Source organism: Pseudorca crassidens, chromosome 10 (genome assembly GCF_039906515.1).
Source record: "Pseudorca crassidens isolate mPseCra1 chromosome 10, mPseCra1.hap1, whole genome shotgun sequence".
NCBI lineage: Eukaryota > Metazoa > Chordata > Mammalia > Artiodactyla > Delphinidae > Pseudorca > Pseudorca crassidens.
In genome coordinates, this window is record NC_090305.1 from 104,481,065 (window position 1) to 104,502,945 (window position 21,881).

The 21,881-nt window shown below is 60.4% G+C and overlaps 1 protein-coding gene across 2 annotated transcripts in view; it reads right to left on the reverse strand.

The window, feature by feature from the left end:
• Nucleotides 1-398: 398 nt before the first annotated feature.
• The window catches only part of FBLN2 (fibulin 2), a 74,698-nt gene continuing 53,215 nt past the window's right edge, over nucleotides 399-21,881 (reverse strand). Inside the window, exons 4-18 of one of the 2 annotated variants that reach the window (XM_067755619.1) lie at nucleotides 21,508-21,637; nucleotides 19,104-19,284; nucleotides 18,101-18,310; nucleotides 17,398-17,511; nucleotides 16,809-16,910; nucleotides 14,811-14,951; nucleotides 10,696-10,830; nucleotides 8,735-8,872; nucleotides 8,094-8,237; nucleotides 7,855-7,983; nucleotides 7,349-7,474; nucleotides 5,121-5,237; nucleotides 4,336-4,464; nucleotides 3,147-3,270; nucleotides 399-1,224 (exon numbers count right to left, since the gene is read on the reverse strand). In XM_067755619.1, coding sequence (XP_067611720.1) covers nucleotides 867-1,224; nucleotides 3,147-3,270; nucleotides 4,336-4,464; nucleotides 5,121-5,237; nucleotides 7,349-7,474; nucleotides 7,855-7,983; nucleotides 8,094-8,237; nucleotides 8,735-8,872; nucleotides 10,696-10,830; nucleotides 14,811-14,951; nucleotides 16,809-16,910; nucleotides 17,398-17,511; nucleotides 18,101-18,310; nucleotides 19,104-19,284; nucleotides 21,508-21,637 — 2,278 coding nt within the window. In that variant the 3' untranslated portion in view covers nucleotides 399-866. The remainder of the gene's footprint in view (nucleotides 1,225-3,146; nucleotides 3,271-4,335; nucleotides 4,465-5,120; nucleotides 5,238-7,348; nucleotides 7,475-7,854; nucleotides 7,984-8,093; nucleotides 8,238-8,734; nucleotides 8,873-10,695; nucleotides 10,831-14,810; nucleotides 14,952-16,808; nucleotides 16,911-17,397; nucleotides 17,512-18,100; nucleotides 18,311-19,103; nucleotides 19,285-21,507; nucleotides 21,638-21,881) is intronic. The other variant, XM_067755620.1, reaches the window with a different exon arrangement.

Genomic DNA, 21,881 nt, shown 5'->3' on the forward strand with positions numbered 1-21,881 from the left:
CACGGAGTTACAGCCTCCGCAGGATGGAACACCAATGGAGAACGGCCGGCCCGAGAGAGAACTGGATTTAGCTAACCATTAGCTCATTTCCACGCTAAACAGTCTCACGCACATTAGGCATTAGGTGCGAAGAGCAGTCGGTCAGGAGGTGACAAAAGTAACACTAAACGTAGATGTCCAGCTTCTGGACAGCGTCCAAAGTGACAAGCCAGGTGCGGCCCACATGTGGAGAAGGAGAGGAGGGAAGAGGGAAACGCAGGCGGAGGAGAAGAAGTAGGATCAGAAGCGAGCACGCTCCCACTGCCGTCCTTTCAGCAACCCAAGGTGAGGCCCGAGGCGGGGGCCCAAGACACGCAGGCACCGCTGGCACACGCAAACGCTGCACAAAAGGAAGCGGGTTTTCTGTTTTCACTTTTTTACTTCATAACCCTTTTGTACTGTTTGAATATATTTATATATTTGCAATATACACGTACTACTTTTATAATTAAACAAGAACACTTAAAAACGATTTTAAAAAAAAGTGAAGAGCTAATCACAGTGGAACATGAAACAGAATATCATCATTGGGGACAGGTCACCCAACGTGGTCGCTGATTCCAGTCTTGGTCATGTCCAGCCTCGGATCCTCCGACCCCATCCACGGGGCACCAGCAGTGGCCTGCGCAAAGCTCCCTCCAGGGGCACAGGAGAGGCCGAAACGCGAGGAACAGGTCAGCAAAATTAAGTTAATTTACAGGGTCAGAGTAAACTGGCCACAGCGCCCGCCCCCCACGCGGCCGGCAGGGAGCACGGAAAGAGGCGTGCGGCCGGGGCGCCGGGCCAGGGAGGACCGGGGGCTCCACGCGCTCGTCCGCGGCCGCGCCTCACAGGGCAAAGGTGGTGAAGAAGATGTGCATCTTGGCCAGGAAGGTGGTGACGGAGCCCTGCCGCCATAGCTTCATCTCCACGTCCAGGGCGAAGTCCCGCGGCTCGCGCACGGACCGCTGCAGGAAGACGACGCCCGTGTAGGCGTTGAGGCGGCGCGTGCCGAAGTAGCCCTCCTCGTTGCCCTTGGTGATGGTCAGCGCGATGGTGTCGCCGGCGAAGGCGGGCACCGGGCTGATGCGGAAGATGTGCGCCGGCACCAGCAGCCCGGTCTGGAAGTTGAGCCGGTAGTACGTGATGCGCGCCGGCGCGTTCTGGCACTCCATGAAGTCGTGGCACAGCGCGCGCTCGCACTTCCTGCGGGGCGCACGGCGGGGGCGTCAGCGGCGGGCTCGCTCCCACCCCTACACTCACCCAGCCCGACCGGGCGCAGGCCTGGGCGCCGGTCCCCAGCCCAGCTCCGCCCTCGGCAGCCTCGCAGCCTCTGTCGGATCACCTGACCTCCCTGGACCTCAGCTTCCTCGTCTAGGACGGGTTAATGGCCTTGCGATTTCACTGGTGGGAAGGGGTGAGGTTATAAACATGCGGGCTCTCAGCACAGCGCCAGGTAGCTCATTCTTACCTCCCTGCCTGCATTCTTTCCCTCGCACACTGCCTACGTGCATGGATTCCCTGGCCTCGGTGTTTTTACTGTTGTGATCTTTTCTCAGATTCCCTTTTCTTCCATGATTGACTCTCCTTCGTAGCCATTTCCTCTTCTGACTTGGGATGGCCTGCCCTTTCCCCTCTCCGAGGATCAGAGAGCTCTGAGTCACACCTGCTCCAGAGGACGCCGGGAACTCGGCCACGCTACAGGACCATGATGACAGAACCTGCACCAAACCCCACGGGGCCCAAGGCTTCGATTTCTAAGCTCAGCAACAATCTGGTCTCTTCTGGGTGCAATGAGACACTGTCACCTCCATCACCAAATCCCTGTCTCAAAGCTCAGTGCTTCCACCAGGGCTCAGCAGGTCTAGTGGATGTTCTGAGCAGAGCTCCCCAACTGGGGGGCCACAGTGCCCAGCCACGCAGGGTTGGGATATGACGTCACCAACGCATGGCACTAATGCAGGACCAGGCCATGCCATACACTCTGTAAACTCATGACGTGTTTTCACTCATGCCGTGCTGACACCCACCCTGGGGCTGGCACTACCATCACCCACGTTGCAGGCGGAGCAGCTGAGACCCAGGGGAGGGAGGTCACCTGCCCAGGGTCACCCAGACACAGTCACCCAAGCGTCCCAACACACCTGCACGTAGACACTCCCCAGCACTGTGTGTATTAGCAAGCATGTCACGGGGTCAGCAGGACAGCCGGCAAGTAAATCACGAGCGCATACATGCTCAGAAGCGCCACCCCAGGCGGGCCGCACGCACAGATGCAAAAGACGGCGACCAAGCAGAGAAAGCACGCTTCGAACAACCGAGCACATCCACATGACAGCACCGCGCAGAGAAAACAAGATGGGCGCTCCAGCAAGTCCTCTATGGAAATGTATGTTCAGTAAGGAAAGGACAGGAAATACGGCGAAACACCAGGAGGCATCACTAGGGAGTGTGGTCACCAGCCTGCGAGATGGCCCCGGTGTGTCCCCTCCCGTCACTCACACTTTGAATGTTGCCTCCCAGGGTACCCCATGCAGTGCTGGACTGTGTGGCCAGGGGCAGAAGTGACGATATGTCACTTTTAGGATTAGGACCTTCACTTGCCTTCTTCATGACCCGTGCTGGGAGAGCTCCGGCCCCATGGGGAGGCCACATGGTGAGGCGCTGAGGCCTCCTGCCCAGAGCCATGAGTGGGCAGCGGGATCCTGCAGCCCCAGTCAAGCCTTCAGAGGACCCAGCCCTACGCGACCCTTAGCCAGGACCACCCAGCTAAGCAGCTCCTTGGCTCGTGACCCTCCAAAACTGTGTGAGATGATAACTACTTGTCATGTTAAGATGCGAAGTGCTGGAAAGAACTTGTTACACGGCAAAAGATAACGTGTGTGTGTGTGTGTGTGTGTGTGTGTGTGTGTGTTTGAAAGAGAAGATTTTTTTGTGTGAGTTTTCCTCCTTTCACGCTCTATGCTCCAAGCTTTCTGCAAGGTGCTCTCTTGTACCATTTATAGTCATCAGACCACAGACGTGGCAGTGGGGCCTGTGAAGAGCAGGAGGTGGTGAAGGCATGCGCCGGTCACCTGGCCTCCGCCCCGGGCAGTGGGGATTGGCCGAGGCCGGGTGGGGGCACTCACGTTTCAGAGACCCGGACGTAGTTTGGGGGACACTCGAAACGCAGGCAGCGGAAGCCACCCTGGATGTTATGGCAGGTCTCAGCCTCAGAGCAGTTGTGGGTGCCCAGTGCACACTCGTCCAGGTCTGGGGGGAGCAGAGGAGGGCGATGGGAGGGATGCCCAGAGCTGGAGACCCTCGTCCGAGCCACCCCAGCCCGCCCCAGGGGCCTGGGTCTCAGAGCAGCTCGGCCTGTGGGCGTACAGCTCACATGCCACCCGAGCGTCTCTTCCACTCTGTACAGTAGCCAAGGGCCTGGGAGCCTCTGTGCTGCCAGCACAGGCCATTCCCCAGCCCCCGCGCCAGGAAGGCCAGGGAGGAGGGGTCGGGGGAGATGTCCTGAACGCGAACAGGTTTCCGGCCTGAAGCGCCTTCAAGGGCCAGAATCATGGCAGTGTCTGAGCCGGCCAAGAAGCCCGTGCTGTGCTCCCACCATCAAGCAGAACAGGGCCTCAGGTTCAAAACTGAAATTACGCTCTAGGCTCATAGAGCCATCGTTCCCGCACAGCTGTTTACGGCAGGTAAGACCCTCACCTTTTACAGAGTCCAGACTGAATTTTTTTTTTTTTTTTTTTTTTTTTGCGCTACGCGGGCCTCTCACCATTGTGGCCTCTCCCATTGTGGAGCACGGGCTCCGGACGCGCAGGCTCAGCGGCCATGGCTCACGGGCCCAGCCGCTCCGCGGCATGTGGGATCTTCCCGGACCGGGGCACGAACCCGTGTCCCCTGCATCAGCAGGCGGGCTCTCAACCACTGCGCCACCAGGGAAGCCCCAGACAGATTATTTTTTAAATTAAAAAGCAGATAGCTCTGCAGCCACGAAGGCTTGGCCAGCTTCTGGGACCCCTGAGGCTTCTCTTGAATAGGCTGGGTAGGTCTCCTGTCTTTAGAACCATCCCACAGGACCCCCGTCCCGCTCGCAGGGCAGGGCCCAGAGCAGAGTCCAAGCCTCTAAGCTGGGTCAAGCAGCAGAAAGACTGCCACCTGCCTCGTCCCAGGCGTAGACCTCGGTGAACACGGCCACCAGTGGCATCGGCCATTCTCTGCCTATGCACTTGGTGTCAGAGCTCTGGGAGCACAGCCAGCTGCGTGAGGCTTCTGGGCCTGCTTGGAGGCTGCCTGAGGCCCCGGTGGGACGGACCCCGCACTCACCTTTGCAGGACCTCCCGTTGGCCGTCATGGTGTAGCCGCGCTCTGGGCACACGCACTGGTAGCTTCCTGGCACGTTGACGCAGCGGAAGGTGCAGAGGATGCCGGCGCCCTGAGCGCACTCGTCAATGTCTGCCAGAGAGAGTTTCAGCCCCTCGTGAACCCTGGGTCATCCTGCCACAGCAGTGGAGCCTAGGGGCCCATTTTACAGATGAGGACGACAGGGCTGAGAGAGGAAGAGAGCTGCCTGAGGCCACAGAGCTCACAGGACCCGCATTCCGGGGCTTGCCTCGCGGGGCCGCCCCATACTTGCTACTGCCAGCTGAGGGCCAGTCAGGTACCAGACAGGGTGTGGAGAAGGTACAGCTGACCCCTGAACAACACAGGTTTGAACCGCACAGGTCCACTTACACGAAGACTTTTTCCAATAAATACTACAGTACTACGCCATCTGTCCTCGGTTCAACCACAGATGCGGAACCGCAGATACAAAGGGCCGACTGTAAAGTTATATGAGGATTTCTGACTATCGGGGAGGGGAGGCCCTAAACCCTGTGTCATTCAAGGATCAACTGTAATTAACTTAATCCTTCATCCCACTGACGTCAGATGTGGGAAGCATTTGTCCAAGGTGGCACAGCCAGGAAACGCCCGGCTGGGACTCAAACTCTGATACGACGCTAAGGCCTCCGTGTGCCCTGTGTCCCCGGCCCGGTGGGGACTCGAGGAGCCTGGCACACGGGAAGTGGTGTCTCTCAGGAAGGGGGCCCTGGGCAGAGGAGAGGTACCTGTGCAGGTATGCCCGTCCTCGGCCAGCTGGTAGCCCTGGCGGCAGTAGCACTGGTAGGAGCCATAGATGTTGGCGCACTCCTGGCTGCAGCGCTGGGCCTCACACTCATTCACGTCTGCAGACAGACCAGCCGGAGGTCACTGAGGTGTCCTTCCCGCCCAGAGGGCCAAGGTCGGCTCACCTGGAGCCTTACCTTGAGAGACCATCAGTTCCAGCCTCCCCTTCGGGCCGATGGGGAACCAGAGGCCCAGAAAAAGGCAAGGAGCCTGCCTGAGACATGCAGTGAGGCAGGGGCAGTAATGTATTATAGCTTGCTGGTGCAGTCCCGGCCTACTGCCTAGAGGAAGCAGCCACAGGTGGGGCTCAGATCCCCGCACGGGGAGCTAGATGCTGCCCTACTGAGGGTCCACAGCACTGGGTAGAGATGGCTCTGGGAGATGTCACCTAGGTGCTAACAAGGACCTGCCCTTGACCCCCAGGGCCGGCCTGCATGGGGGTGGGGGAGCGGTGAGAGCCGGCCTGCGAGGCAGCGGGTGAGCTGTGTGAGTGGAGGACGGGTGAGATGGGGCATCTGCTGGACTCTGAGTTCCTTGTGGGCAGGGACTTGTCTCTCATTCATCCAACCAAGACCTGCCGGGCTCCGACAAGCGCCAGGCCTGGGCTGAGCGTGGGGACAGGGCCACGAGCAAGACGGACAACCACCCCCGTCATAGAGCTGATGTTCACGTGTGTGCTGGGGAAGAAGCGGGGGGATTAAAGGGGCGGAACACCTAGTAAGGCAGAAGGTGGCGCGCGCCATGGGAAGAGAGCAGAGAAGGGGCAGGGGTGCGTCTGGGAGGGCTGCAGTGTTAGGGTCGTGCGGGCATCTGGGGAAGCGTTCCAGGCAGAAGGCGCACTGAGAGCACAGGCCCCGAGGTGAGGGTGCGCCCTGTGCACGCACAGAAGAGCGAGGAGGCCGGTGTGGTCAGAGCAGAGTGCGGGGGACGGGGTCAGCTCACACATGGCCTTGAGGCCACTGTCTGACGCATGATCCTCGGGACCTCACAACATACACAGCTTTCACACAAAATGATGGAAGCCGTGAATGAATGAATGAGTGGCTTCTCTCCTCTACCAGGCTCTGAGCTCCCGGGGGCCAGGGGCCACGCTGGTTCCACCTCTGAGTCTCTACCGTCCAGCCACAGATGGAGCTGGAGAGAAGTGGCCTGAAGTAGGGGCGGCGGGGGAGGCAGAAGGGCCAAGAAGTGAACGAATGAACTACAATTAGGGTGGGAACGATGCTCCACCCCCACGGCTGTCTGCACCCAGCCTGGCCCGGGGGAGGGCTCACAGGTGGCTGTAACCCCCGTGAGTGAAAGGGAGTGACAGGGTCTGTTTTGGGAGCCCATCCAAGTGCCGTCTGACACAGCCAGGCCTGGGGTCGCTCCCCTGTCCCTGGGCTGGTCCCGTCCCACAAGAGGCCAGCTCTTTGGCCAGGCCAGGCAATCAGAGAGAGGTGCATGGCCTTCCCAGGGGTCTCAGCAGACTCACCTCCCCAGGAGGGAAATGAGGAACGCGCCTCCAGGGGAGTGCTGGGAAAGGCGGCACCAGCAAACGGGGCCAGAGACCCCACGCCCCCTTACTCACGGGACCCCTCCCCACTTCACTGAGCAGCCTGGGACCCCTGCACCCCTCCACACCAACCCCCCCAGACCTGGCCCAACCACACCATGAACACAGGTGGGAACAGCGTGACGGTCCCTCACGCGTCCCCTCCGTCAGCCCCAGGCGCACCCCACATGGGTGAGTTCACGTGCTCGGTTTAACACACAGTGTGTTTAAGTTTAGATCCACCAGCGACATGTACAAACCAGCAGACTTCGCATAAATATCTAGATTTCTGGGATCTGGAAAACCAAGATGGGGTGACTCTGGAGGACACTGCCAGGTGCTGTGTGGCCGCCGGGCCGTCCGCGTGGCCACGGGCCTACCTCTCATCTCACTCACTCTGCCCCCCGCCTGAAGCCCAGGGCACCGCGGTCATGACCAGGGTCAGCACCTACCAAGGGGCAGAGGCTGGGCCGCCCCCCCTGCCTGCCGGGAGCTCCCGCCCAGGGGTGCACACAACACACACACCCAGCCCTTGGGTCTGAGATGGCAGTGGGGGGCCCTGGCAGGAAACAGCGTGCAGCTAAGGCCTGGGGCCCTGCACGGGGCGCCACGGGTCAGAGGCTGGGTCGGCCGTACCTTCGCAACGCTTGCCGTCGGCCGCCAGCCGGAAGCCGGAGGCGCAGGAGCAGCGGTAGGAGCCAAGCGTGTTCTCGCACGCGTGCTGGCACAGGCGGGTGGGCGAGCTCCAGCACTCGTTCACGTCTGCGGGGCGGGCGGCAGGTGCAGGGCCTCAGGGAGGGCGGAGGGGGCCTGGACGCCAGCCGCCTCCAGCCCCGGGGAGGAGAGGGACCCAGGAGCCCAGAAGGAACGCGGGGGAAGAGGGAGCAGGGGAAGACGGCAGAGGAGGTGTTGGACAGAGACCAGAGGCAGACATGGAGAGACAGACGGCACAGCAAAGGGCAAGAAAAGAGCGCGATGGGGACCGAGAGCAGAGCCGCAGCTGGACAGGACGGCAGGAAGGCTGTCCAGCCCAGAGAGGGCCGGCCATGTGGTCAGGGCAAGGCTGGCCAGGGGGAGGGCCTGGGGCAGGCGGGCACCTCTCAGGGCAGCCGGACGGGGTCCCGGCCACCAGTCCCACCTACCGACGCAGGCGCGGCCGAAGGCGTCCCGCTGGAAGCCAGGCTTGCAGTCACAGCGGTAGGAGCCGGGGAGGTTGTGGCATACCTGCCCCTCGCCGCAGCGGTGCACGCCTGCCTCACACTCGTTCACGTCTGCAGGGGGAGGCAAGCAGGGCACCCTGAGGCCCGGACTCTCCCCCTGCACCAGCCGCCCCGGCCCAGGGCACCCGGGAAGCCAGAAGCTAGGGGGAGGCGGGCCTTACCCACACACTTGGTCCCGTCCTGGCTGGCGTGGTAGCCACGCCCGCAGATCACAGGGTTCCTCTGGCACGTGTAGGAGCCCACCGTGTTGATGCAGCTGAAGCCTGGCCGACACGGCTCAGACAGTGACGTGCACTCATTGATGTCTGCGGAGGGGGGTGCGGGTGACAGGGCGCCTGCTGGAGCCCCTCCTGGAGCCCCAGCATCTGAGTCCAGGGCTGCACTGGGAGGCGGCCAGTCCCGGGCCCCAGACCAGTCCAGGTCGGGCTGGCAGGTCAGACTATCCAGTCCCTGAGTCCCAGGACCCGTGGGCTTTCCCTCCCAGAACCCAAGCGCTGTTGGGTAGGTTAAAAAAACGTGATACACCTTCATCCAGTCCAATCCCACAGATGGGTAAACTGAGGCCACAAGAGAAGTAACTCAGCCGCGAGCAGACAGTTCAGGATAATAAGAGCTTCCATTCTGCAAGTGCCTCGCGGGGCCCAGGCACTGACACATCCATTCACAGAGGGACACTGAGGCCGGGAGGGGGCAAGTGCAGCAAGCCAGGCCTCCCTCTTCCGTAAAGCCCTCAGAGCCTATCCCCCCAGCGACCTCTCCTAAAGACCCCCAGGGCCAGGCAGCCCCTCCAGGCCCCACTCACCCACGCAGTTGCCCTCGGGGTCCTGCAGGAAGCCCTCCATGCAGCGCTGCCGCGCCTGGCAGTAGAAGGAGCCCTTGGTGTTATGGCACACGGAGCCCGCCTGGCAGTTGTGTGTGCCCAGCTCACACTCGTCCACGTCTGCCACACAGACCAGGCCGGGGGTCAGGGGCCGGCGGGCCGGCGGGCCGGCGGGCCCCTGCCCGCACATCCCCACAGTGACCTTGACGGTTACAAAGGTCTTCTGCGTCACAGGGAGCTGCCGTGGCCCATGCCAGCAGTAACAACAACGTCACCCCCTCACTGAACTCTGCCGTGCTACCAGGCGTTGTCCCAAGGGCTCTGAGACGTACTTATTTACTCAGTGCTTACATGTACCCAGAAGCAGCTATGACGAGCCCCCTCCTTCACAGGGGAACCTGAGGCACAGGCAGGGCTCCATAGCTGGGGCACTGCTTCTGGGCAGCCAGGCCTGGAGCCTCCAACGATGGAACCGCCAGACCCGGACAGCACCGCTGTCCCCGCCTGCGGTGTGGCACCAGCAGGTCACAGGTGGCCCTCCCCGCTGTGTAGCACCCAGTTTACAAAGTGCAGGCCCCATGCTTCCCCTGTGCTTCCCGCACAGCAGGCATGCCGGGCTCTTTCCAGACGAGGAAACCGAGGCACGGAGCAGAAAGGGGACACAGAGGGCTAGTGGCACAGCCGAGACCGCCTCGGCCTCCCGACGGCCTGACCAACCTTGTGGGTCTGTCCGTGTGTTGTTCATCCATCCACCCCCTCCAGTTTCCAAGGTTTCCACCACTTTCCCGAAGGAGCCCAGCCTCTAGGCAACCCCGTGCTGGGTTCTGGAACCCCCTCCAAGGACCCCCGGGAGGCTGAGAACACAGCCCCTGCCCAGCCACTCTGGTCTAAGAAGGAGGCCCTGGGATGAGAGGGGCGGGGGTGCTGGGGCGTCCAGGGAGACGGCCCCCCTCCCCACGTGTCAGGGTTCTCTAAAGGGGGCTCACCGTGGATCTGTGTGAGCCCTGTGGGCATGTGTGGGTGTGCACAGGTGTGCGCCGAGGGGCCTGGGCTCATCTCCTGCCAGCTCACCCCACCCCTGCTCCGCGCCCAGCTCAGGGCCCGGCATGGAGTGCGTTCAGCACCTGCCTGAGCTCCCGCCAACCTCAGAGCCGCTTCCCACCGCCATTTTCCGGGCTTGCAACAATGGAGCACTGCTCTGGGTCTCACCTCCTGGGTGACTTTCTTCTAGACGTTTTCAGTTAAAATAAAACGCTTCCCGTCACGGGTGAAACAAACTCCCAACTGCTCGCCTATCTGGGCCTGCCTTCCACCGGCAGCGTGCTCTCACCCGAGACGCCCTTTCTGCCCTTTGTGCCACGACTCCTCCCCTCCCTAAAGGCATGACACCTGCTGCTCCCTCTGCCTGGAACACCCTTCCCAGGGGCCTCTCATCCTGCAGGTCTGTGCCCAGACATCACCGCCACAAGGGGCTGGCCTCTTTGGACCCCACCTAAAGCAACACCCAGCCCCGCGTGCCTGTGGGCCCGCCAGTCCCCCCATCAGGAGGCCAGAGACAAGAACACACCCCCACCGGTACCCCTGCCACCCAGAACCCTGTCAGGCCCACAAACGACACTGGGGAAGCATCTGCTGAAACGGTTCAATGGAACCTCTCTCTCTTCTGAGGCTGCTAGAATTTTCTGGTAAAAAGGACAGAAGTGACCCTTCTGTGGGAACTGAGGCATAGGGAGGGGAATAACTGACCCAGACACACTTACCTCGGGGCCACCCCCCGCCCCAGCCTCTGCCCCTAAACCATCGCAGGAAACCCCAGGGCTGGGAACTTGCCAGAAGGGAGAAGGCTCTGGGCGGGCCAGGTGGGCTGCAGGCGGGCTGGGGGCGGATCAGAAGGTGGGGCGGGGGTGGGGAGGTGGGCGGGGCCTCCAGCCAGCTCGCCTCACCTGTGCACTCGCCATCCTTGAGCATGTAGCCGGACTCACAGGTGAGAGCCTTGTAGCAGCGGAAGGAGCCCACTGTGTTCATGCAGTGCTCGCCCCGGCTGCACGTGTGCAGGTCCGTCACGCACTCGTTGATGTCTGCGGGGAGGGTGAGGCCGTCAGAGGCTGCGGGGCGCTCCCGGTACGGCGCACGCGCTGCCGGCCAGCCGGCCCTGCCCTCAAGGTACTCACTTCCCAGAGAGCAGCACGGTCTGTGCAACCACCCGTTCAACAAAGATTTATGGAGCGTGTGCCATGGCCCCAGGGGTACGTGGTGAACGAGACAGACAGAAAGTCTGCCATGGCGCGGGACACTCAGAGCGGGGGGACCAGCGGACAGACAAACCTAAGAGGGAGGGTGGTCCTGAGTCTTGTGCAAGAGAGAGTGGAGACCAGGAGTGGGAGGTGCAGGGGGCGGAGGCACGAAGGATGCTCAGGGCAGAGGACACTTGAGCAAAGCATTTGAGGAGGTGCCAGGATGAGCCGAGCACGTATCTTAGGCAGAGGGGACAGGCCGCCAGGCAGGCCCAGGCTCTGGCCCAGAGGGGTGTGACTGGGGCGGGAGAGGAGAGTGTTAGGAGATGCGGGGGAGGTGGGAGCCATCGAGGGCTCCAGCAGAGGAGGGAAGTGGGCTGACTTATTGGTAACAGGGTCCCCTGGCTGAGTGCAAATACCCCAGGGGTGAGGGTCTGTTAGACTAGGAGATGATGGGGCTTAGGCTGCCGCCCACGGAGGCGAGGAGAAGCAGTCGGGTCCTGGAAGTGCTGTGAAGGTCAAACCGACAGGATCTACGGTGGATGCGACGAAGGAGAGAGAAAAAGAGGAGCCCATTGGTCTTGGCAAAGCTTTCTGGACGAGCAGCTCTGCAGATGGGGGCCCCGCACCCGGGCTGGGGCCAGCTGGGAGGAGCAGGCTCACAGCGGAAGGCTGGGAGCCCTTGACGTCACACTGGGCTTGAGGATCAAGCGGCAGCCAGAGGCCTGCCTCGGAGCTCATGGAAGGGGTCTGAGGCGAGACATTGACGTGGGAGTGGTCACTGCTGAGGTCACCCGGGGGCCGAGTACTGATGCCTGGGCTGCGCAGGGGGGGAGGGGAGAAGCCAACAAAGGAGGGAAAGAAGTAGCATCAGGGAGGGCAGAGGAGACCCAGAGAGGTGGCCAAGTCAGACGTCCCTGCAGGTGGGCAGAGGACACCCCGTGTCTCTGCCACGCTCCACCTGGCAGGGGAGGTACAGCAGTCGTGCGGATTCGTTCATTCACTGGACACACCTTAACGAGCAGCTATTCTGTGCTAAGCCCAGGTGGCCTAGAGGTGTGTCACAGCCTCTGCCCCCAAGGAACTGCCAGTCGGCAGGCAGGGAGAGAGGACAGGTCAGGCGGAGACGCTGGGGAGGTAAGCCGCACAGCCCCGGGCTCAGGCCAGAGCACTGCCCGCTGTGGGCGCTGCGCTCTCAGAGCTGCTCTCAGGGACAGTCATGTCTGAGCTGAGCCTACCAGGACGACAAGGACCACGTGGAGAGGAGGGGTACAGGGCTGTGGGGCAAGAGACTGTCCCAAACTCACAGGTGAGCCAACTGGTGTACAGGCCTGGCCAAGGCTGGTTGGGTGGGGAAGAGGAGGAGGAAAAGGGAGAGTTCTGGCCCGTGGTTTCCAAGGAAGGGTTGGCTGGGCCAGACAGAGACTTCTGATTTATAAGCTGGATTGACAGCGAGAGACACATTCTCAGGAGCCCAGAAACATCACGGGCCAGGAGCCCGCCCTAGCCTGGGAGGAATCATGGTGAGAGGTGACAGCAGACACCACTGACTGTATGGCTCACTTAGGGATCGGGCGGCTTACAGGAACTGCCCTCGATCCCCCAGAGATACTGCTTCACAGATAAGGAACTAGGTCTCACAGAGGGGATGTGACTGAAGTCTCCCAGCCTGCACGGGACAACAGCAAGAACAGAACCCAGAGCGCCCAGCCCTTTCCCCACTGCTGCAGAGTGGGCCCCAGAGACGGGGCTCCCATCGTCTCAAAGCCAAGCCCACCTGAAACACTATTCCCAGGGCCCAAGATGTTCCTCAAAGGACAGGGCACAAAAGGCCAACAGCAAAGCACAGGGAATTCCCCACAGAGGTCACCTGTCTGTTAGAAGTACTGTGGACTTGGCACCGCCCAATACTGTCCCACTTCAGCTTACATACCTCCAGTGATGGGGGGCTCACTACCTCTGTAGGCTGCCTCAGTATAACACATTTGTTGAATCACAATTATGGCATCAAACACTAGCAAGTTCTTTACATGGATTTATGTAACCGCCACAGTGACCCTCTGAGGTAGACATTAGTCCTCTCTTTTCACAGGTGAGGAAACTGAGGCTCAGAGAGATCAAATGACTGGTCTCAGGTCCTGCAACTAGAAAGCGGCAGAGCCAGGATTTGAACCCAGCCAGTCTGGCTGCAGAGGCCACACTCTTAACCCGGGCACCCGTCTCCCACGTCACCAGCCAGGGTTAACAGAACATGCCTGGAGCTCACAAACGCACCGCAGAAGACACGTCTGTGGATGAGCAAGTGATGGAAAGAACGAGTGCTCACAGGTGAGATGAACACGTAAGTGGAACACAAGGACGAAGAGGAGACTGGGGTCCGTGCCAGATGATAAGGAAGGAAAGGCTGAAAGAATGACCATAAACTTTGCTGAATGGAATGCACCTCTGCTCTTTCATCCCAGAACCCGTTTTCCAGCTGCCCGGCGACCCCTTTCAGGACAAGGTCTTCTCTCCAGGCCGCCAGGGAACCCTGCACACCCGCGTCCTGGGAGGGTGCTCACAGGGTGGACCGCCTTTTCCCAGACACACACAGACACGAGCCGGACGGGAGGAGCTGCCCCGCCACTGACAAGCAGGCTCCAGAGGGCACATGTTGGGCCGGGGGCTGGAGGCCAGGGGCACACATGTCTGCAGCGGCCACTCCGCTGCCCGGCGGCGGAGGGTGAGGAAGAGGACATGTCCAGATGGGCATGGTCCCCAAGCACAAGGACGACACACGGGGGTCTGGGCACGTGCAGTGCAGTTCCCAACTCCACATGTTTGCTGCAGCCGTTCCTTCCTCCCTCACGCCCCTCCCAACTCCCAAATCCCCATCGTCTTTGGAGACACATGCACACGCCACCTTCTCCAGGGAGTGTGTCCAGACGCTGCCAGCTGGAATGGCCTCTCCCTTGGCCTCTCGTGTCCCTGCCACAGCATTTCCCAGTCTGCCCCAAGCCCCTGCTACCCTGGGTCTATCTCTGTTCAGGTCCATGATGTTTCCTAAACGAAAACACCAGACCCCCAGCCATGGGAGAACAGCAAGTCCTTGCTGCCCACAGAGCAGGCCTAGAGCCCCAGCCCTGGCCCACAAGGGCACCGAGAGGCAGGAGGGCAGGCGCAAGACTGAGCACCAGCCCATCCGTGCACAGGCCGGGACCTGGGTACCAGCCCATGCCAGGTCTCCGAGCCCCGAGGTTAGAGGTGAGGAAACAGGCTCAGAGACGCAAGCACTACTGCTCCGGGTCACACAGCAAATGGACGCCTACCTGGGGTATTTGCCTCTGAAGGGGCTCTGGCCGCATCTAAGGACAATCTCAGCAGCTGAGGTCCCATGCACACCATGCCCTGGGCTCTGGCTACGCGATACACGTGTCACATAACCTCCAAACGGGGAGCAGTGCCCTCAGTGCTCCCTTTTCAGATGATAAAACGGAGGCTTGGGAGGAAGTTCAAGCCCACAGAGATACTAGGGGGTCCTGCTTCGAACCCAGGCCTCCCTATCCTGCTGCCCACATGTCTCAATGACCTCATTTCAATGACCAGCCAGGTCACACCTCAGACAAAGTTCTGACTCAGGCACGTCCCTGGGGAAAGCAGCTTCCCGGTGGCGTCGGTGGAGAAGCAGGACACAAGGGGCACGACATGGAGCATGGGGTGGCGGGCCGTGCTGAGAGCTCATATGCAAAGGGCAGGCCCTTTAGCATGTGGCTGCAGTGTGGCGGGCTTGGCGTGGAGCGGGGCAGGGAGCCGTGACGGTGGCGGCAAGCGGGGCTCTGGCTTACCCACGCACTTCCTGTGTGCATTGAGGATAAAGCCCTCCGCACAGAGCACTGTGTGGTTGACACAGTAGAAGGATCCCAGGGTGTTCACACAGAACTGTCGCCAGCTACAATCGTGAGTGCCCAGCAGGCACTCGTCTTGGTCTAGTGACGGCCGCGGGAGGAAAAACAGAAGGGCCGTTAGAGAAGCGTGGCCCCCAGTGACATGGAGCCTCCAGTGACAGATGGGGAAACTGAGACCCAGACGGGCAGGGACCTGCCCAGGACCTCCCAGCCCATCAGTGGTCCCTCTGGGCTTTGGGCCCAAGTCTGAGTTTGTCCAGTTGAAAGATGTCAGAGCAGGAGCCCTAGCAGAGACAGATGGCAAAGTGAAGCTCAGAGAGGGTAGACAGCCTGTCCGGGGTCACACAGCGGGTGGGACCAGAGGCCATCTCCCACCCATGCTCTGGAGACCCTCTACCTCCACGGGCAGCCACAGGAGCCACACAATGGCAGGAGTTGCAAACCTAAGTGCTTAGGGGGCCAGGCTGGAGACATAAACAGGAGAAGGGGCCAAGGGGGCTCTAGGGCACTGCGGAGCCTGTGCTCTGTCGAAAGGGAGACCAAGGCTGTGGGCTCCTTGTGGACAGATGTTACAAAGTTTCAAGAAAATCCTGAAATTTGGACATTAAAAAAAAATTCTTGAGCTGCCACTGCTGGTAACTTGTTTGATTATTTTAAACAGATGATAAAATGTCATCTGCAGGACTCCCCTGCGGGGCAGGCGACACCCACAAAACGCCCTCTGCATCCTCTGGCCTGGACCCCACAGCCTCTACCACTGGGGGCGCTGCAGAGAGAAAGGGAGGCCTGGAGGGATAGGGACACGGGCCCATGGCCTGAAGGAGTCCCAACCCAGAAGAGATACAGTCCTCATGTCTTCAGGCCCTGGGAGATGAGAAGCAAAGCCAGATCTGCCCCCAACATCTGAGAGGAAGGCCTGTCAGTCACCACCATGCTGTGTGCTCTGGGCAAGTGTCCTGTCCTCTCTGGGCATGAGGATGGTTTTCATCCACACCAGAACAGTCCTGGGCAATCGGCTAGAGGTGGGTTTCGGCTTCTGACAGGGATGTGGATCTCTTCCCAGGCAGACTTAACCCTGTTACCCATGGACCCAAACCAGGTTCATGTCTCCTGAACTTGAACCTGAAACTAAAGCATTTCCTAGACCATCTGCACGCTGTCTGACTGCCCTGTCTCCACACACGAGGAGGTGCGCAAGGTGTCATTCACTGTGGGAACCACCCCAGCAGGTGTCGGATCCGATGCCCCCCAGTTCACAGGGGGAGGTCCCAGCCCGCAGAGACCCCATCGGGACAAGACCCAGACTGAGCGGGTTCGTAAGTAAGGGAGGCCTGTGCTTTTAAACCCTCTTCGGCCCTTCTGTGAAGGCAGAGTCACCAACATCCACCATCCCTCCTTGGTTTCAGAACTGAGAATGTGCCCTCAGCTGGGGCTGCCTCTCCCCAGCCTTGTTCCCCATGGAGGCCAGCCGGAGCGATGTCCTGCCGCAGGACGACAGGGCAGGCACTGCCCTCTGTCGGTTCCACCCGTGGCTGGGACGGGAGCAAGGCGGTCACAAACCCAGTCAGGCCACTCAGATGGGGTGACCCTCGAGGACAGAGCTAGTCAGAGCGTGACCCAGGAGTCTCGGGCCTCCCCGGCTCCAAGACCTACTAGGTCAGACCCCTGGGGCCATGTGGACTTCTCAGGATCCTGTGTTGCACGCTGAAGTTTGCGGAGGCCTGCTCCAGGGAGTGGCGGGGCCGCGGCCAGCCCGTGTGCCCACCTGGGCTGCACGCACACCTGGCACGTGATGTGGGCGGACGCAGCTGTTTCAGCTGGTCGTCATGGCAGCCACACCTGCTCCCCGCTCACCAGCACAGCGAGGTTTGGCCCTGGAACACCTCCCCCGCTCCGGGCCCACTCAGGTGTGCGGGGCCCACGGCAGGGGGGACTCACCTTCACAGGACACGCCGTCCGCCATGATGGCATAGCCGGGGAAGCAGGAGCACATGGCGGTGTCCCCGACCACGCTGCACACCTGCTTGCAGGGCCCGTTGTCTGCGAGGAAACCGCACGGAAGTCAGAGACCACGCGGCTCCGGCCTACAGGGCACCCCACTCCTGCCCCTTTCACGAGGTCACCCCTTCAACCCGCTCACACACCGGCTGGTGTCTGGGACCTGCCCCAACACACCCCTCCCTCAAGTAACAGGGATGCGGGTGAGGAGGAGGCAGGAGGACGGAGGGGAGGACGGGAAGGTCGCAGAGAACGCCCGCACGTATCTGAACGCGGGCTCCATAATGCCTGGGCGAGCAAGGATGGTACTCTCTGCTTTACAGAAAGCGAGGCTGAAAGCGGCTGATGGGCCATGCTGGGGTCACCCACGCCTGCCCCAGGCTGCGCCCCCCATTCTCACCTCTCACAGCTCCTCACCCAACCTCTGACGGCGAGGCCAACCGACCCCCCGAGCCCGAGAAGCAGCACACCTCGGTGGGGCCACCCCGCACACGCCCAGCCCCGAGGGCTCCCCGCCTGCCCAGCTTACCTTTGCAGGTGTTGGGCTGCGGCACGGGCAGCGCGATGGTGTTGGGGACCACCTGGGAGGATTCGGGCCTCAGCGCTGACTCCTCGGCGGCCTCCGGCTTGGGGCGGTCACCGTCTGTCACGGACAGAGCAGACAGGAGGGGGGTCTCGCGTCTTCAGGCAGCCTCGGGCCCTAACAGGCGCCATGCCGGGCTCTCGAGGTCGGGGGGCGGCTCATTTTACCCACCCCCATCCACCCCACGGGAGAGGAAACTGAGGTTCAGGGAAGGACGCACCTCAGGCCAGATCCGTCTCACAGCTAATCGGGTCAGGGAGGGTGGAGGAGGACCCGTCTGTGGCCTCAAATGAATCTACCCCGGGAAGCTGGCAGGGAGAGTCCTCCCAGACCAGGTGCCGGAGCCTGACCACCGCGGGCCCGGTACTGGGGACGCGGCTAGGTAGGCGGGGGCCTCGGTGGCCCAGGTCCTGGCCCTGCACTTGAATCCAGGGTGGGCCGCTGGGGCTGCCCTGCAGACGGAGTCCCAGGAGGGAGCCCGTCTGCCTGGCCTCACAAACCCATCGCTGGGGACCCTCGGCGCCGGCGGGTTCCACAGTGTGGGGTGGCGGGAGGCGAAGTCCCCCACGGTCCCCACCCGAGGAACACCACGCTCTGCGGTCAAGATCAGCCCCGCCCCCGCACCTGCCCCGACCGTCCGGGCCCTCACCTGGGCGGCAGGTGCGGCCATCGTCCTGCAGCGAGAAGCCAGGAAAGCAGGCACAGTGGTAGGAGCCCACGGTGTTGATACACAGGTGTTGGCACAGCTCCCCCGGGAGGAGCAGGCACTCATCCTGGTCGTCACCGGGCAGGCTGTTGGGCAGCTCAGTCTCTGTGCCCAGCGACAGGGCCTCCCGGCTTGTCAACTCCGCCTCTGAAACTGGGGCAGGGGTCCATGCTCATGATGAGACCCAGGCTGGCCCCAGCAAGTGGCTGGGATCACAGGCCCTCAGGAAACCAGATCAGGTCTTCACCAGAACCTTCTGTGTGCTCAGCTGAGACAGCACGATGCAGGACGGATGGGTGGGTGGATGGGTGGATGGATGGGTAAGTGGATGGGTGGGTAGACAGAAGGAAGAATAGATGGGTGGATGGTGGGTGGATGGAGGGTGGATAGAGAGGTGGATAGAGGGGTGGGTGGACGGAGGGGTGGATAGAGGGGCGTGCGTGGGTAGGCGGACGGATGGACGGGACGGAGGGGTGGGGGGGTGGATGGAGGGTTGGGTGTGGAGGTGGATGGAGGGGTGGACGGATGTGTGAATAGATGGATGAGAGGATGGGGGAATGAGTGGTGCAGTGATGGACCAGAGGATGGGAGGGGGATGTGTGAAATGGATGGGTGGATGGGGAGGAAGAAGTATGGATGTGTAGGTGAACAAAGAAACAGGAGGGTGGGTGGGTGGAGAGTGGAGGGAGGTGGGTGGTACTAGCTGGGCAGAGCAGATGATAAGTAGAAAACTGAATGAGACCACCATCTCGAAAATAACAGGAGCCCATCATGGGAGGCCACAGAAGAACTCTGTCCAGAGCGGAACTCGTGCCTTGAACCACAGATGAAGGTGACCAAGGTCCCCACAGAAGGCCGGAGGACCCCCAGCCTTGCCTAGAAGCCCCAGCAGTTCTCCCCCGTCGGCCAGCTGGCCCATATGCCTGGCCTGGGGAGCAGCACGCACCTCTCCGTGGTACAGCCTCAGGCTCCGGAGGCCGGCGGACCTCGGGCACGATGAGGGGGTCTTCGCCCTCACAGCAGGAGAGCATGACGTGGTTGCAGGGGTAGCCGAGGTTGGGGTTGGACTCACACGACTGGCCCTCGGCCCGCACGCGGAGCCCCAGGCCGCAGCAGTCACAGCATTGCTGGAGAGAGAAGAGCCGTCACTGCCCAGCCCGGCCGCTCAGGGCCTTCCGCATGGCCTGTGAGCCTGTGGGACTCACGCTGGAGCCCCAGGCTCTGGGGAGGGGCTGACAAATGGGAGCAAATTCACCCTCGTCTCCACATTGTGCCCGGGATGTGCTCTCCGGGGGCAAAGGTGTCATCTGTCCCCATTTCCCATGTCTGGCTCAGCTAGTGCAAGTTTTTTGCAATAATTCATAAATGGCCTCTTATGAAAAGAACTACAAGTTAACACACAGCCACACCAATTAACTGCTCCCATATTTACCAGCAGACTGCAAATCTATTCAGGCCACCTAAAAGGCAGCACTTCCCTTGAAGTTACAGATAAGAGACACTGGGTGAAGCTTTCAGGAGAGCTTTTAACCAGGGCTGACTCAACTTGAAAGTACATCTTTTTTGCTCTCCCCCTTCCTCCTTTTTGGAACAGATGTGATGGCTGGAGCTCTAGCAGCTATTTGGGGTCATGAGGTGACCTTAAAGATGGAAACTACAAGCTAAAGATGATCGAGCAGAAATACAGAAGCCTGGGTGCCTGAAGATATTACACAGATTCACCCCTGTCCCAGACTGCATGCCTCCAAAAATAAAGTCTTTGATTCGTTTAAACTACTGTGGTAGACTGATTACAATAACAGCCCCAGTTGTTCACTCTTCACTGTGTCCTCTGTCTCTGCAGTCCTGTCGAAAGACAGGGTGCATTTCCCAACCTCTTGACTGTGCCTCATGACTTGCTTCGGCCAACAGGAGGAGACAGAAGTGACAGTGCGCCTCTTCTGAGCCCAGGCCTCAAAGGGCCTTGCACACATCTATTCCCCATGTTGGAACCCTGCTCAGCCACTACCTAAACAAGCCCAGGCTAGCCTGCTGGAGGTTCAGACCACATGGAACAGGGAAGTGTCATCCCAGCTACAGCCATCCTAGATCTAGTGCCAGCAGAACCATTAGCTGGTGGCAGCCAAGGTCAGCTGGGCGTGGCCCCGGTCAGCACAACTACCCTGACTCGTGACCTGAGCCGGTCATCAGCCACTAGGTTTGGGATGGTCTGTTACACAGCAGTAGCTCACTGATACTCCAGACCGCATCTCCCAGTGGTGAACATTCCACTTAGTGAACATATCCACATACTTGGTAAACAGTTTGCACTACCTCTGATCCTCACAAACACCCCGAAAGACATGAACTATTATCCCCATTTTATAGATGGAGAAGCTGACGATGAGGAAAAAGGACTGGTCCAGGGTCAAACATATAAACACAAATGGAATTCTAAACTCGCCAGTCACCAAGGTCCTTTCGCTAATATCAGTTATTTTTTAGGAAAAATTGACCCCAATGAGACAAAATTCGATGTCAAAAGACTCTGCCAGATGGTGCCCTCCTCCAGAGGTCCCTCAACCGTCATCCAGGCTTGTGGTTTCTTCAACTCCGTCCCTTTCTCTCCCCCAAACACAACATCCTTCTGTGATACTTCCTGAAACTGTTCCAAGTTTGCCCTCATCCTCTACAGCACAGACAGCCAGCTGTTAGCCCCCAAAGTCCGTTTTCCCTCCTTCCACATTTGCAGTGGGCACACGACCTCTCCAGAATAAGGACTAAATTTCCCAGCCTTCCTTGCAGCTAGGCAGCCGCCAGACTAAGTTCTAGCCAATGTGATGTAAGTGGACGTACCGTCTGTCCTCTAGAGAGGGGCTTTCTTACACCCACGTTCGCAGCAGCAATATTCACAGTAGCCAAGAGGAAGAATCAACCCACGTGCCCATTGACAGATGATGGATAAACAAAATGTGGTCTCTCCAGACACAGAATATTACTCAGCCTTACAAGGAAGGAAGTTCTGCCACATGCAACAACATGGATGAACCTTGGGGACATCACACTCAGTTGAAATGCCAGTTACAAAAAGACCAAAGAAAAAGAAAGCCCCGTGAGGGAAGGGAGTTTTGTGTTATTCACTTCTGCGTTCTTAATGCCTAAAACAGGGCCACCACAGACTGGTGTTCAAACAGTATTTCCCGAATGAATTGGTCCGTATGATAACTGGTGATGTTTTCTATGCAGATGCAGAGCTCCCCTGCCCCCAGGCGTGAGCATCCTCCCCTCAGAGGAGCCCCACAGGGCGGCCCACCCCCTCGGCCCTCAAGGACCTTCAGGCTCAGGCCACACACGCCCCAGGGCAGGCTTGCCTTGTACAGGGAGACACCGCAGGTGTCGCTGTCCTCATCCCCGCACGCCGCGCCCTCCTTGGCCCCCAAGACACCGGCCATGCAGCTCTTCTCCTTCAAGTAGGACACACAGCAGTGCTTCTGGGCCGTCCTGCAACAGAGGTGTGCCTCAGCCCCACCAAGTGCCCCATCCTCCCAGGGAACCCGCCAGGAGGGACCGCAGGCCCTGTTTCACACAGGAGGCTGCAGCTCAGGGAAGAGAAGACCCCGCCACGGCCCACCGCGGGTGGGGCCCCTGCTGGCGCCAGGGCATCGGCAAGGCCAGCACATCCTCACCAAGTGACATGGGTTTTGTTCTCAGCTTAACTAAGACGACTCAGGCCTGGGTCCCACTG